The sequence below is a fragment of the Parambassis ranga genome, chromosome 22, assembly GCF_900634625.1.
Source record: "Parambassis ranga chromosome 22, fParRan2.1, whole genome shotgun sequence".
Taxonomy (NCBI): domain Eukaryota; kingdom Metazoa; phylum Chordata; class Actinopteri; family Ambassidae; genus Parambassis; species Parambassis ranga.
The window spans coordinates 18,394,000-18,410,335 of NC_041042.1; the positions used below are offsets into that span (position 1 = coordinate 18,394,000).

Below are 16,336 nucleotides of genomic sequence, written 5' to 3' on the forward strand. Positions count from 1 at the left end.
AAATTCTTGGATTTGTGTAAGAACAACTTTCTCTAAAACTTTTGAGACAAAAGGAAGCATGGAGATTGGTCTAAAATTGGTTAAAACCAAGGGGTCTAGGCACCATGGCATGTTTAAAAGAGGATGGAACAGATCCAGAGCTCAGACACAGATTTATAAATTGTAAGCTAAAAGACTCGACTGTGCAGAAGACCTCTTTAAACAGATGTGATGGGATGCTAAGTTGTCAAAGACAGCAGAGCTGGGAGAAAGAGCTGAGGGGTCCTGGGCAGACTGAGAGAGCGGGTGTCTAATTGCTAAAATCTTTCCAATAAAAAATTGCTCAAAAGCCTCGCACAGAGTAGGAGAGGGCTCAATACAGACAGCATTATCAGAATCAGAATCAGAAATACTTTATTGATCCCAGGGGGAAATTGCTTTTATTCCAGGTGCTCCATGTATACTCCAAAAAGACATGTTAGAAATATAAAATAAGGTAAAGTAGTAAGGGTAAAATAAAAATAAAACCTAATAAATTCTAAACATTAATAACATTCAAGTCAAATCCTGGCAAGTGAAGACTGAAGTCATATATAATACAACTTGTACCGTGTGCATTAAAATCTCGTCTAAATAAATACAATATGTATATGATTACAAGAGTGTGTTAGATCTGATCTCAGGGGGAGGAGTTGTACAGTTTGATGGCCACAGGAAGGAATGACCTCCTGTGGAGCTAAGTGGTGCATTTAGGAGGTTCAGTCTGGCACTGAAAGTACTCCTGCACCTCAGCAGCACGTGGTGGAGAGGATGGAAGCTGTTCTCCAGGATCCCCTGCAGCTTAGACAGCATCCTTCTGTCTGACACTGCTGTCAGGGAATCCAGCTCCACCTCCACAACATCACCGGCCCTTCTGATCAGTTTATTGAGTCTGTTTGTGTCTGCTGCTTTCAGTCTGCTGCCCCAGCACACAACAGCAAACAACAAAATGGCACTGGCAACCACAGACTCATAAAAATATAGAGGCGGCTCTGGCCCTTCTTGTAGAGGGCTTCAGTATTTTTAGTCCAGTCCAGTTTATTGTCCAACACCACTCCCAGGTACTTGTAATCCTCAACAATGTCCACACTCTGCCCACCAATGGAAACTGGAGCCGCCTGTGTCTTGGTCTTCCTCAGGTCCACAACCAGCTCCCTTGTCTTTGTCACATTGAGGAGCAGATGGTTCTGCTCCCACCATGTAACAAAGCTGTCAACCACAGTCCTGTACTCAGACTCTCCACCTTTGCTGATACATCCCACTATGGCAGAGTCATCAGAAAACTTCTGAAGATGACATGACTCTGTCTGGTAGCTGAAGTCAGAGGTGTAGAGCATGAAGAGGAAGGGAGAGGAAGGGAGAGAGGACTGTCCCTTGTGGGGCCCCGGTGCTGCTGACCACTGTATCAGACTGTCCATTACATGGATTCAACAGAGAATCAAACACATTAAAAAGAACCTGAGGCTTATGATCATTTGCAGAAACAAGTGAGGAGAAATATTCTGTCTTTGCAGCTTTAACAGCTTGCTGGTATGATGTGAGACAGTTTTGAAGGAGAGCCCACCTAATTTTAAGTTTGTCCTTTTTCCATCTCCTCTCTGCCTGCCTACATGCGCGTCTGAGCGCACGAGTGGACTTGTTGAGCTAAGGCTCTTTCTGCTCTTTCTTACAGGCTTGAGAGTCATGGGCGCGATTGAATCCAAAATGCACATTAAACTGCACATTAAAATCACAAACGATCAAAAAGTGATCATATTTAAAAGTGACACCCGACACCCGAAAGTCCGTTGTGTCCGTTTAGACTTAGTGAAAGACTCCTGCTGTATTTAAGGTGTGGTGGGCTCCACAGTTCAGTCTTCCCATGCTTAGTAAGTGCATGAACATATTTTTGTACATGTTTAAATATGGTTAAACCAAAACTGTGTGACTCACTCACATAGGGTGTCTCTTCAAACACACTGGAACTCCCTGTTCATCCATCACCATATAATGTGATGGCTTAAGGGTGAGGTGTCTTATAGGTGTGGTGTCAGTGTGGTTAGCAGCTTACAGAGGTTGTTATGCAGAACATGTTATATATATTATGCAGTTGATGTCATTGTACTTTAGTTGTTTGTTGGATGTAATATGAATACACAGCTTGGAAAATGGTGCTTTAAGTATAAAGAATGGAAGTGAGGGTGTTGGCTCACTTTCAATAAGTGTTCCAGTGTGACATCAATCTGTGACAAGTGAGAGCATGCAAAACCTGACATTGTTCAGAAATTACCAGTTTTGGATTTTGCTGAATGGTACATACACATACATTAGGTTTTGTGGGATTGGACGCAGCTTCAGGCCTTTGTAATCCTCATATCCATAAATCAATCGAGAGTCAACAAAAACAGGATCAGAACAAATCTGCTTTTATTCATACAGCCTTGTATAAAATAGTTCACTTATTGTTTTTTACATGTCAGAATGTTTTTTTTAGATCTAAGCAATGCATAATAACAACATATTACATGATGGTCCAGGACACACAGTGACTATAATGAGCTGGAGTTTATAGGCACTGGTGTGGTGGTATTAGAAGAAGTTAATGGGGTCATTGTGGGTCTTGCTGGGCTGCACACTGCTTAGTTCAAGTTCTCCTCCATTGCATGGGAGCTTTTTGCAAACACGCAGGTGAATATGGTCATCTCCTCCCACATGGACCTATGAGGAAGCACAAGACAATGTAAAAAGCTAACTAAACTAAATGATTATATTCACTAAACAGCCTCTAACTTATCTGTCTGGTGCCTGATAGAGAATAGAATGTAGGTAGATAAGAGAGAGGATGAAAGACAAAGAGGACAGGGACATGCAGCTTATGGCATACATTTCAGAGGACAAACATGACAGCTTATTATTATTATTGGACAAGCTGTAAAACTGAACATATTTCTAATAATTGACAGGTTAGATAACCATGAATGTGCAGTTCAACTGATCCTTCTTTTTTTTACGGAGTATAAAAAACTGAATGTATGAGCTGAGCTTTGGTTGTAACCAGATAAAAAGTGTGTGTGGAGACAAAAGAAATGTTGGAAATTAAGTTAACAACTTTTTCAAGGAAATATTTACAACTTGTGCAACCACAGCTAGAAAATGTAGCTTGGGACACACCTTTAAGCTGCGAGCTGGAAAACCACAAACAACCAGAACTGCTCTGGGCTCATCACTGCAAATTATTAGGAAGGCAGTTTGTTTACATAAGTTGCCAACAGTGATGTGTAGATCTGTTCTATGGAGGCCTGTAGGGCCACTAAAGATCATAAAAATCATGCGCACAACATTCAAATTGCAAATCAACAATCTGGAGGGGGTTCGCCGTCTAAAAGCAATAATTACCTTGATGAAGTAGTTGGTGCCGGCTACGACCTGTGATTTGTAACTCTTGGCAGTAAACACACTGTAGTACCGTCCCATTTTTTGCTCTGCGTAAGGCCTCACCTAATAAAAAAAACCATCACAATAAACAACAGGCCCAGACTGATGACCAGAAAGGTAGGACTGTTCTACTGACCTGATTGCAGATGAATTGGATTTCAGCATTGGCAGCCTGCGCCTCGTTCAGTCCTCCGCACATTGACATCTTATGGAACCAGTTTTTGTTTTAAACAACGAAGAAATGAATAAAACTCTGACTGTGACTGCTTAGGTTGAGTCTGTGCATTATATGATTCCGCGTTTTGGACCATACCATCAGCGTAGGGGCGGGATGTTTTTTCAACGATGCAACAAACAAATTTAAATAACAAAAACACACATTTTAATGTAAATATTTTCTGTAAAATATTACATTTCTACATAGTAAAATGGTTTACTTAAAAGAGAAGAAGACAAAAACATGCATATATTTTCTGTCATTTCTCTTTTTTTCATCCCCGTTGCAGCCATGTGGTTTGTTCCAAGGCGTGCCTGTATTACAGCTGACCGCACACTGCTGGAATGTAACTGGCAGAGGGACTGGTCAAACTAGAGAAACGAGATGTGACCATCAAGTATATAGTGATTTAAACATTAGTCATAGCGTTTCCTCTTAGCAGCAAGAGGATTTACCCAAAACAGAGAGAGGGGACAGCTGCAGGATGAACATCCTGACAGGAGTCTGGACATTCACCTCCACCTCAAAGAGAAAGGACACTCCTTTGAGGACAACAATGTTCACATTTTAGACAGATAGGAAATGGTTTGAAAGAGGAGTCAGAGGTGGTGGCCTCAGACATCATCTTTCTACCACTTAGAATGCAGTGATTCCATCCATTCCCAGGAAGTTTGCACATACTCACAGCAAGAACCAGTCCCCCAGCTGTCAACCAGTCCCCCTCCGGCAGTTTCATAGTCGTTAGCCAGTCGTTAGACACACTTGGCCCAGTCAGCCAGATCATCAAGTTTTACCCAGACCCACCCAATGAGGTCTGCAACCACAGGTCATCTACACCAAACAGAATGATGAAGAATGAAGAAGAATGATTAGAACTGATGAAGCTGCTTTGATGAGCAGCGAAACTTTTCAAGAAAACTCTACAAGTCCAGACGCCTTGCTTCAATCTGCTCTACGTCCTGACAGGTTCTTTCAAATCCTCCTCCAGTTTCACGTTCCAGGTTCTACTCAATAAATGAGAAATGGTTCATACCCTTAACTTTCACAATTTGCACTAATGAAAGATAAATAATGTACTTATTTAGGGGCTTAAGTATATACTTAATGACCACCAAAGAAACAAAAACAACACACAAAGACCACAACAGGACAGAAAGTAACACCAAAACTTAAAAAAAACGAAACAAAAGATGCACAAAATACCTGCAAAACTCCCACAAAGAGACACAGAACTGACTTAAGGATGATCAAATAGAAGAACTACTACACAGACTAAACTTTAATAACTCCAGCCGGACATATTTGGCATCTTTTAGTGTTAGCATTAAACGACACCCATTTTGTTTGGAAGACAAAAAACTAAAATGTTCAGTTGCACCAAGGAAGGTTAAGTTATGTGACCTGAGATTTTGACCTGAGAACATGTTCAACAAGTCACTATGTCAAGAGCTACCACCAACCAGTTTAAGCATTTTCTTCCCTCTGGCGGTGGTGGGTGGTCACAGGAGAGCTGTGTCCTCTAACAATTATAGAGAAGATGTCCTTATAGGTCAGATGTGTAACATTCACTACCTCATTTCTTACAAAGGCGAGCCCCTCTGCAAGCTTTGTTACAGGAAAATATGTGAAGTATGCACCCTCATGCTCTCATCACCACCTCTGCACCACTTGTTAGAAGGATCAATAGTACTTATTGATGTTGGCTATCTCGATTGGTTTTTGAACTGGAAGTGGTTTAACAATCAAGTCATTTTATAACATTAGTGTGCAATGGGCCGACATTTAGATTTCATACAGAATTCAGCTTCTTCGGCACTTCACAGCAAATCCTTCAGCATGCAGCCATCAAACACATTTTGTTTCAAAAAGGCTTTTTCTAGTTTGCCATATCATTCAGACACTAGGGATGTCCCGATCCGATCACGTGATCGGAAATCGGGCCCGATTACGTGATTTCACCTCCCGATCAGGACTCGGATATATATTTAATAGGGCTCTCAAAGTTAATGCCTTCTGTGCAGGGTGGCTCTGTGTCCTGTAGTGTAGGGGTATGACTAGGCCTGTCGCGATAGACAATAAATCAATTAATTGCACGATAAATTAAATAGGCTCGATAAGTTTTTCTTATTTTTTTTAACTCATTGTGTAACGTTTACGGGATGTTCTGAGCAGACCACGGTCAGCTCGCTGTCTGCGTCGCCATGGTGCGTCACAGCGCTGCAGGGCTTGGACGTTACAGCAACACAGAGGGCTGTGAAGCTGCTCAACACCGTTTCAACACTTTGCCACAATTCACCATGACACTAAACATGCTCATGTATAGAACCTGCTCTCAGAGAGAGTCCGCGTTGTACGAGTGAAGTTCTCTGCCTTCTCACTGGCGGCACTCGCTGCAGCGCCACCCAGTCTAGTTCTCTTGCCCAGTCCTCTGGTGCAATCTCTGCTATGTGTTTCTGTCTACATGGTGGCGTTTGTAAAATTCACTGCAGCTGTCTGCAGCGGCCTGATGCGCATACACACATGCAAACGCGTGCGCACACAAGCACATGTGCGTACAGGTGAGCCCACTCCCAGAGAGTGCGTGCTGTTTGGCTATGTTGCTCATGACGTGCTAGTTGGTTTGACTTAACTCCATTGACTATGCTCAGATAAGCTATGGTAATAGGCCTACCACTACTCATAATAACAATATCAACATGAATATTAATATCATTAATAATAACAATAATAATAATAATGATAGCGTTGATGATTGGGGGCCTTTCCAGTGTTAAATGTTCTTTAGAAATTAAAGTTTATTAAACTTTGAAAGGGTGTACTTGCATTATATGTCGTTATCATTTATTAGTTGAACATGGTCTCAAAACGACAATATTATCGATTATCGCAATAATTTCTCTTGGCAATTAATCACCCAGCAAAATCTGTTATCATGACAGGCCTAGGTATGACAGTTGCTTTTGGTGCGAGGTCTCGATGAGCTGCTGCGTGTCTGAAATCCTATTTACCGCCTTTATAGATAATCTTGAAAGTATCGGATCAGGACTCGGCAGTATCGGCAGATACTCAAAATCAAATGACTCGGACTCAAAGGCAAAAAAACCTGATCGGGACATCCCTATTTTATTCAATTGTAAGACTTGATACAGGGTCTGTTTGTAATTTTAATACTTTAAATTAAATAGCTAAATGTGTAAGAACCCTGCAAATAACCCTGAAACCACTGCTTTAATGTGTCATTAAGCATCAGGTCTGTCACTACACCAGAGAATTACTGCTGGGTGGAGGAGAGTGGGGCTCCCTGGCAGGACCAGCTGTCTGTCCTGGAGGAGGTGTACTGACCATCATCACCTTTGGAGGGTGAGGATACATATTTTATAGCTTTTCATATTTTAAGCTGCTTTGGAAACCGCTCTGTGGAAGTTATTATTTTTATTTTTGCCCTTTTTAAAAACATCTTTAGTAACATGGCAGCCGCCGATCGTCAGCTCTGCAAACCCTGATGGACGATGTGGTGGACAGAGGAGACAGACACCCCCCTCCCCCAGATGATGTCCCACTCACAGCCAGAGGACTCCAAGGTCTTCACCGTGGCATCATCCAGTCCAGCAGCACCAAGGACTCCTGCTCAGCCAAACATTTATATATATGTTCTTTGTGAATAGTATTTTCTGCTGATCTTTTATAAATAATAAACTGTACATTTTCATAATGCCCACTGGTAAATAGTTAGAAATGTTCAAACTGTGTCTTTGTAAATATTGTACATAACAGAACAATAAATGATTTACTGTTGTCACTGAGAAGTTGTTCAAAAGTTTACTTCAATTATAAATAGGTAATGAAACACATAATGTAACAAGGTTAGAAGAGTTTAAGAACACAAAGACAAGAACAATTTAATACACAATTTAATAAGTAACCATTTAAATAACACAGAACATAAAATCACTGCTGTCCAACATCCTCTCAATGAGCTGAGGTCTGTCCGTTCTTTCTCTGCTCTCCCTCCCTCTCTCTCCCTCTCTCCTCTCCCTCCCTCTCCAGCCTCACGTCCTCCGTTATCATTTGTCAGGTTTCTTCTGTTTCCCTCTGCTCCTCCTACAACAAAACGACAACAGGCAGAATGACCGTTTGATATAATAACGACAATATTGCTCCTCACGTGAACTATACTTTAACAGTCCAGAAACAACATTCAATCAAAGCGTTTAGTTTACAGCGCCTCGTATCAACAGGACGTCATGTTTGTAAATATAAAACTCATTTTTTTAATGCCGCTATCACTACTAGCATTTTAAAACTCTCGAACTACTGCTCTTTACTTACATTTAAATGTGAATTCGGCACTCCTGCCGGTGCCGCTGCCGCTCGCTTGGTCCGTCATTGTACTATTGGACAAAAAGTAGGCCCGCAAAGCATTGTGGGATATTTAAGGCCATGAAGGATGGTAGCGATGCGTCCTCCAAATTCAGGCAAATGGAGGATGCATTTGAAGGACCCTTCGACTTTTGGCGAATTGAGACAGCCTTCGCGCAGCTTTGTGACGTAAGCGGCCTTAAAATGCGCACTCCGAAGGGTGCAGACCCTGAAATGAGACACAGCTCACGCGTGAGCATGGTGCGCAATGAAAATCGTGAAAAAATTTACTACTGCGCTGAGTTCCGGATATTTTAGGTCATTGGCCGGCGGGCCACACATTGAGAACCTATGATCTACAATCACCCCGAAATTCCTAGCATGAGTTTGTATGTATATATGTATATATGCTAGTGGGCCAAGGGAGCTGGCAAGGACCTGGACTAGGTCGGGGCGACCAAACAAGACAACCTTTTCGTTTAATTATAGAAAGTTTAGGTCCATCCATTTCTTGATATCACTCATGCAGTTTAGCAGTAATTGGAGGGAATCATTGGCAGAAACTCTAAGCGGCAAATAGACCTGCACGTTGTCATCAAAACAATGGAAAGGGATGCTGTGCTTCCTGAAGATGGACCCCAGGGGTAGCATGTAGAGAGAGAACAAAAGCGAGCCCAAAACCGACCCCTGTGGCACCCCGCAGGGGCCACTGAAGAAGAAAACTGCCCCATCTGAACCGAGAAAGATCTGTCCGTAAGATACGATTCAAACCACTTTAGGGCAGTGCCTTTTATGCCAACATAGTGCTCTAAGCGAGCCAAGAGAATCCTATGGTCTTGTAAATAACCCCATTTATATTTTGCCTTCTTACGAAGATAGCCCTGTTAATTATTATTCTGTTATCTTTACAGCATGTTTGCATCTTGGTTTTCGCTTATATTGTCTTATATTTTATTTTAAATACGAGTATTAAAAACGGAATGTTTCATGTATTAGCAACTCTCCGAAGAGGCACAAGGTTCATATTTGTTGGTATTGTCTGTGTCTTAAGTTAAATTTGAACTTTATTAACTTTCTTACTGATTGTTTAATTAAGTTAACATTCGCTAAATATGAGCTGTGGTTAAGCTATGTATATGCAGTAAGACTGTGAGGAAAGTAGCTAACGTACTATATATTGTTCTTTTGTGTTTGTAACCAGCTCTTACGTTGGTTTTGGGATTTTCATTAAACCCTGATATCATCAGTTCATGTGTGAGACCATCTTTCGGTGGGATATGCTACAGTAAGAACTTCACCTTCACCTGCTACATCTCACTGCTCAAGGAATCCATTTTAAGATGACGGCACGGCACGAAGCAGCGAGTGACAGCAACTAGTGTGATGGTCAAAAGAGGCAAAAAGGAATACAACTACGGATAAAATGGATGGCTTAAAAGAAGCAGACAGTGAAAGCATGTCAAAGCAGAAATTAAAGGAGACAACGGAATGCAAAGAAAATCAGCTAAGTGAGTTCCAACTGCAAATAAATGACGCTGATGAGCTAACCTTACCTCGCCGCACAGAAAAGTGTAGTGTGCCTACAGAGAAAATGCTTGCTTACCAGCAAGAAGAACTGACTAAAAGAGAGAAAAGGCTGCTTAGTCTCTATGAACAATGGAAAACTCAAATCAGAGCATCCAAAGAAAACTTAAAGAAAGACATGTCAGAGATTGAACTGGCTGAAATGGCAGACATTATTGAAAAGAGAATGAATGACATAATGAAAGCTTACTATGAAATGAGAGAGCGAGCAACGCCATACACTGAACTGAGGCGCAAAATGGGTGCATGTGAGGCTGTAAGTAAAGACATTATGAAAGTAATATTTGAATGCCTATCAGCAATAGCTGGTGAATTTGATGCAGAGTGTACAAAGATCCGTCTGCATCAGTTACAAGCCCATGATTATGCTCACTCCATATATGGCACTGCTTCTCAGTCAAGTGCAAGCCAGTGCTCTGAAGCATCTAGCATAGCGGTAAAAAGGGCTGAAGCAGCTGCAGAGCTCGCAGCAAAGGAGGCTCAATACAAAATAATGCAAGAAGAAACAAAGCAAAAGGAAAAAATAACAGTAAACAGAAAACAGAAAAAAAAACAGTATAAAAGTGAATTAGACATCCAAAAGTCTGAATTAGAGCGTTTACAAGCGGAAAGAGACATGGAGGCTGCTCGTGCCAGGCTGGCAACCTGTAACAGAGAACTCAAACAGGAAACTGACTACTCATACAGCAAAAAGACAGCCCTCCGGTAAACCTCCAGAGCTCTCGCGTTGCTACAGTAGCACCTCCTTCCGATGTATCTCAGCTAGCCCAGGCCATCCAAGACAGCATAGCCATCAATAGGCTTCCAGTCCCAATGCCCACGGTGTTTAGCGGAGACCCAATTCTTTACATCGAATGGAAGGCTTCATTCATGTCACTTGTTGACAGAAAGGGCATTTCTTCAGCTGATAAGCTTCATTACTTAAAGAAACATGTCACTGGCCCTGCTCACAAATGTCTTGAAGGCACCTTTTATCATACTGATGATGAAGCATATAGAGACGCATGGAATAAGCTTGACCAATGCTCAGCCTTTTGTGAGCCAAAGAGCTTTCAGGGACAGACTGTCAAAATGGCCAAAAATACAGAGCAAGGATAGTGAAGGGTTAAGGACATTCTCGGATTTCCTAAATGCCTGTCTGCAAGCCATGCCTCATGTGAAGGGTTTATAAATATTATGTGACTGCTAAGAAAACCAAAAACTGATTCAGAAAGTGCCTGATTGGCTAGCTTCCCGTTGGAATCATCAAGTCACAGTAACCCTTATGGAAGGTCAAGAATTTCCCTCCTTTAAGGACTTCACTAACTTTGTGTCAATGGAAGCAGAGATAGCATGCAACCCAATCACTTCACTGAACGCTCTCTACTCATCTAACTCATCACATGAAAAAAGAAGCATGAAAGAAATAAAGGGAAGCAAGGAAAATGTCTTTAGCACTCAAACAACCATAAACAGTGATAAGTTAAGATCATTCGATAGCAAGCCAAGGCCCCTTTGCATGTGGTGCAAAGAAGACAAGCATCAGCTCCCCAAGTGTGCAGATTTCATGGGAAAATCTCTTGAGGATTGACGAGCATATGTGAAGGATAATAAACTGTGTTATGGATGCATGAAACTAGGTCACAACGCCAAGGAATGTCGCCACTGCCACATATGTGATCTATGTAAGAGAAGGCATCCTACCTGTCTACATGATGAGAACTTCAGAACACAGACAGGTAGAGAAGGGCCTGCGTGCATTGTGAACTCAGCCCCAAACACTGAAAATGAACCCACGGCAGTCACAGCACGTAACGTCGTTCAAAGAGGTCCATCATGCAGCACTTCCATGATCGTCCCTGTGTGGGTGTCCACAGTTAACAACCCATCCAAACTGCTTTTAAAAGAGCAGTTTCAGTGCTGTGGAGAGGCCTAAAACCAGATTGAAACGGTTCACAGACATTGGCTGTTTTTAAAAATTCTTGGATTTGTGTAAGAACAACTTTCTCTAAAACTTTTGAGACAAAAGGAAGCATGGAGATTGGTCTAAAATTGGTTAAAACCAAGGGGTCTAGGCACCATGGCATGTTTAAAAGAGGATGGAACAGATCCAGAGCTCAGACACAGATTTATAAATTGTAAGCTAAAAGACTCGACTGTGCAGAAGACCTCTTTAAACAGATGTGATGGGATGCTAAGTTGTCAAAGACAGCAGAGCTGGGAGAAAGAGCTGAGGGGTCCTGGGCAGACTGAGAGAGCGGGTGTCTAATTGCTAAAATCTTTCCAATAAAAAATTGCTCAAAAGCCTCGCACAGAGTAGGAGAGGGCTCAATACAGACAGCATTATCAGAATCAGAATCAGAAATACTTTATTGATCCCAGGGGGAAATTGCTTTTATTCCAGGTGCTCCATGTATACTCCAAAAAGACATGTTAGAAATATAAAATAAGGTAAAGTAGTAAGGGTAAAATAAAAATAAAACCTAATAAATTCTAAACATTAATAACATTCAAGTCAAATCCTGGCAAGTGAAGACTGAAGTCATATATAATACAACTTGTACCATGTGCATTAAAATCTCGTCTAAATAAATACAATATGTATATGATTACAAGAGTGTGTTAGATCTGATCTCAGGGGGAGGAGTTGTACAGTTTGATGGCCACAGGAAGGAAGGACCTCCTGTGGATCTAAGTGGTGCATTTAGGAGGATCAGTCTGGCACTGAAAGTACTCCTGCACCTCAGCAGCACGTGGTGGAGAGGATGGAAGCTGTTCTCCAGGATCCCCTGCAGCTTAGACAACATCCTTCTGTCTGACACTGCTGTCAGGGAATCCAGCTCCACCTCCACAACATCACCGGCCCTTCTGATCAGTTTATTGAGTCTGTTTGTGTCTGCTGCTTTCAGTCTGCTGCCCCAGCACACAACAGCAAACAACAAAATGGCACTGGCAACCACAGACTCATAAAAATATAGAGGCGGCTCTGGCCCTTCTTGTAGAGGGCTTCAGTATTTTTAGTCCAGTCCAGTTTATTGTCCAACACCACTCCCAGGTACTTGTAATCCTCAACAATGTCCACACTCTGCCCACCGATGGAAACTGGAGCCGCCTGTGTCTTGGTCTTCCTCAGGTCCACAACCAGCTCCCTTGTCTTTGTCACATTGAGGAGCAGATGGTTCTGCTCGCACCATGTAACAAAGCTGTCAACCACAGTCCTGTACTCAGACTCTCCACCTTTGCTGATACATCCCACTATGGCAGAGTCATCAGAAAACTTCTGAAGATGACATGACTCTGTCTGGTAGCTGAAGTCAGAGGTGTAGAGCGTGAAGAGGAAGGGAGAGAGGACTGTCCCTTGTGGGGCCCCGGTGCTGCTGACCACTGTATCAGACTGTCCATTACATGGATTCAACAGAGAATCAAACACATTAAAAAGAACCTGAGGCTTATGATCATTTGCAGAAACAAGTGAGGAGAAATATTCTGTCTTTGCAGCTTTAACAGCCTGCTGGTATGATGTGAGACAGTTTTGAAGGAGAGCCCACCTCATTTTAAGTTTGTCCTTTTTCCATCTCCTCTCTGCCTGCCTACATGCGCATCTGAGCGCACGAGTGGACTCGTTGAGCTAAGGCTCTTTTTGCTCTTTCTTACAGGCTTGAGAGTCATGGGCGCGATTGAATCCAAAATGCACATTAAACTGCACATTAAAATCACCAACGATCAAAAAATGATCATATTTAAAAGTGACACCCGACACAAAGTCCGTTGTGTCCGTTTAGACTTAGTGAAAGACTCCTGCTGTATTTAAGGTGTGGTGGGCTCCACAGTTCAGTCTTCCCATGCTTAGTAAGTGCATGAACATATTTTTGTACATGTTTAAATATGGTTAAACCAAAACTGTGTGACTCACTCACATAGGGTGTCTCTTCAAACACACTGGAACTCCCTGTTCATCCATCACCATATAATGTGATGGCTTAAGGGTGAGGTGTCTTATAGGTGTGGTGTCAGTGTGGTTAGCAGCTTACAGAGGTTGTTATACAGAACATGTTATATATATTATGCAGTTGATGTCATTGTACTTTAGTTGTTTGTTGGATGTAATATGAATACACAGCTTGGAAAATGGTGCTTTAAGTATAAAGAATGGAAGTGAGGGTGTTGGCTCACTTTCAATAAGTGTTCCAGTGTGACATCAATCTGTGACAAGTGAGAGCATGCAAAACCTGACATTGTTCAGAAATTACCAGTTTTGGATTTTGCTGAATGGTACATACACATACATTAGGTTTTGTGGGATTGGACGCAGCTTCAGGCCTTTGTAATCCTCATATCCATAAATCAATCGAGAGTCAACAAAAACAGGATCAGAACAAATCTGCTTTTATTCATACAGCCTTGTATAAAATAGTTCACTTATTGTTTTTTACATGTCAGAATGTTTTTTTTAGATCTAAGCAATGCATAATAACAACATATTACATGATGGTCCAGGACACACAGTGACTATAATGAGCTGGAGTTTATAGGCACTGGTGTGGTGGTATTAGAAGAAGTTAATGGGGTCATTGTGGGTCTTGCTGGGCTGCACACTGCTTAGTTCAAGTTCTCCTCCATTGCATGGGAGCTTTTTGCAAACACGCAGGTGAATATGGTCATCTCCTCCCACATGGACCTATGAGGAAGCACAAGACAATGTAAAAAGCTAACTAAACTAAATGATTATATTCACTAAAACGCCTCTAACTTATCTGTCTGGTGCCTGATTCAAGGAAATATTTACAACTTGTGCAACCACAGCTAGAAAATGTAGCTTGGGACACACCTTTAAGCTGCGAGCTGGAAAACCACAAACAACCAGAACTGCTCTGGGCTCATCACTGCAAATTATTAGGAAGGCAGTTTGTTTACATAAGTTGCCAACAGTGATGTGTAGATCTGTTCTATGGAGGCCTGTAGGGCCACTAAAGATCATAAAAATCATGCGCACAACATTCAAATTGCAAATCAACAATCTGGAGGGGGTTCGCCGTCTAAAAGCAATAATTACCTTGATGAAGTAGTTGGTGCCGGCTACGACCTGTGATTTGTAACTCTTGGCAGTAAACACACTGTAGTACCGTCCCATTTTTTGCTCTGCGTAAGGCCTCACCTAATAAAAAAAACCATCACAATAAACAACAGGCCCAGACTGATGACCAGAAAGGTAGAAACAGGACTGTTCTACTGACCTGATTGCAGATGAATTGGATTTCAGCATTGGCAGCCTGCGCCTCGTTCAGTCCTCCGCACATCGACATCTTATGGAACCAGTTTTTGTTTTAAACAACGAAGAAATGAATAAAACTCTGACTGTGACTGCTTAGGTTGAGTCTGTGCATTATATGATTCCGCGTTTTGGACCATACCATCAGCGTAGGGGCGGGATGTTTTTTCAACTATGCAACAAACAAATTGAAATAACAAAAACACACATTTTAATGTAAATATTTTCTGTAAAATATTACATTTCTACATAGTAAAATGGTTTACTTAAAAGAGAAGAAGACAAAAACATGCATATATTTTCTGTCATTTCTCTTTTTTTCATCCCCGTTGCAGCCATGTGGTTTGTTCCAAGGCGTGCCTGTATTACAGCTGACCGCACACTGCTGGAATGTAACTGGCAGAGGGACTGGTCAAACTAGAGAAACGAGATGTGACCATCAAGTATATAGTGATTTAAACATTAGTCATAGCGTTTCCTCTTAGCAGCAAGAGGATTTACCCAAAACAGAGAGAGGGGACAGCTGCAGGATGAACATCCTGACAGGAGTCTGGACATTCACCTCCACCTCAAAGAGAAAGGACACTCCTTTGAGGACAACAATGTTCACATTTTAGACAGATAGGAAATGGTTTGAAAGAGGAGTCAGAGGTGGTGGCCTCAGACATCATCTTTCTACCACTTAGAATGCAGTGATTCCATCCATTCCCAGGAAGTTTGCACATACTCACAGCAAGAACCAGTCCCCCAGCTGTCAACCAGTCCCCCTCCGGCAGTTTCATAGTCGTTAGCCAGTCGTTAGACACACTTGGCCCAGTCAGCCAGATCATCAAGTTTTACCCAGACCCACCCAATGAGGTCTGCAACCACAGGTCATCTACACCAAACAGAATGATGAAGAATGAAGAAGAATGATTAGAACTGATGAAGCTGCTTTGATGAGCAGCGAAACTTTTCAAGAAAACTCTACAAGTCCAGACGCCTTGCTTCAATCTGCTCTACGTCCTGACAGGTTCTTTCAAATCCTCCTCCAGTTTCACGTTCCAGGTTCTACTCAATAAATGAGAAATGGTTCATACCCTTTACTTTCACAATTTGCACTAATGAAAGATAAATAATGTACTTATTTAGGGGCTTAAGTATATACTTAATGACCACCAAAGAAACAAAAACAACACACAAAGACCACAACAGGACAGAAAGTAACACCAAAACTTAAAAAAAACGAAACAAAAGATGCACAAAATACCTGCAAAACTCCCACAAAGAGACACAGAACTGACTTAAGGATGATCAAATAGAAGAACTACTACACAGACTAAACTTTAATAACTCCAGCCGGACATATTTGGCATCTTTTAGTGTTAGCATTAAACGACACCCATTTTGTTTGGAAGTCAAAAAACTAAAATGTTCAGTTGCACCAAGGAAGGTTAAGTTATGTGACCTGAGATTTTGACCTGAGAACATGTTCAACAAGTCACTATGTCAAGAGC

At 41.8% G+C, this 16,336-nt stretch overlaps 2 protein-coding genes across 2 annotated transcripts; both read right to left on the reverse strand.

Moving 5' to 3' along the window:
* Positions 1–2,407: 2,407 nt before the first annotated feature.
* On the reverse strand, positions 2,408–3,734 carry LOC114427566 (cystatin-B-like). The gene is made up of 3 exons (XM_028395707.1): positions 3,569–3,734; positions 3,394–3,495; positions 2,408–2,715 (listed from the first exon to the last, which is right to left on the reverse strand). The coding sequence occupies exons 1-3, from the start codon at positions 3,635–3,637 to the stop codon at positions 2,587–2,589; spliced, it is 300 nt and encodes a 99-aa protein (XP_028251508.1). The 5' UTR covers positions 3,638–3,734; the 3' UTR covers positions 2,408–2,586.
* Positions 3,735–13,941: 10,207 nt separating this feature from the next.
* Positions 13,942–14,961, reverse strand: LOC114427651 (cystatin-B-like). Its single transcript, XM_028395824.1, has 3 exons — positions 14,806–14,961; positions 14,625–14,726; positions 13,942–14,249 (listed from the first exon to the last, which is right to left on the reverse strand). Exons 1-3 carry the CDS (start codon positions 14,872–14,874, stop codon positions 14,121–14,123), a joined length of 300 nt encoding a protein of 99 aa, XP_028251625.1. The 5' UTR covers positions 14,875–14,961; the 3' UTR covers positions 13,942–14,120.
* Between the last annotated feature and the right edge of the window lie 1,375 nt (positions 14,962–16,336).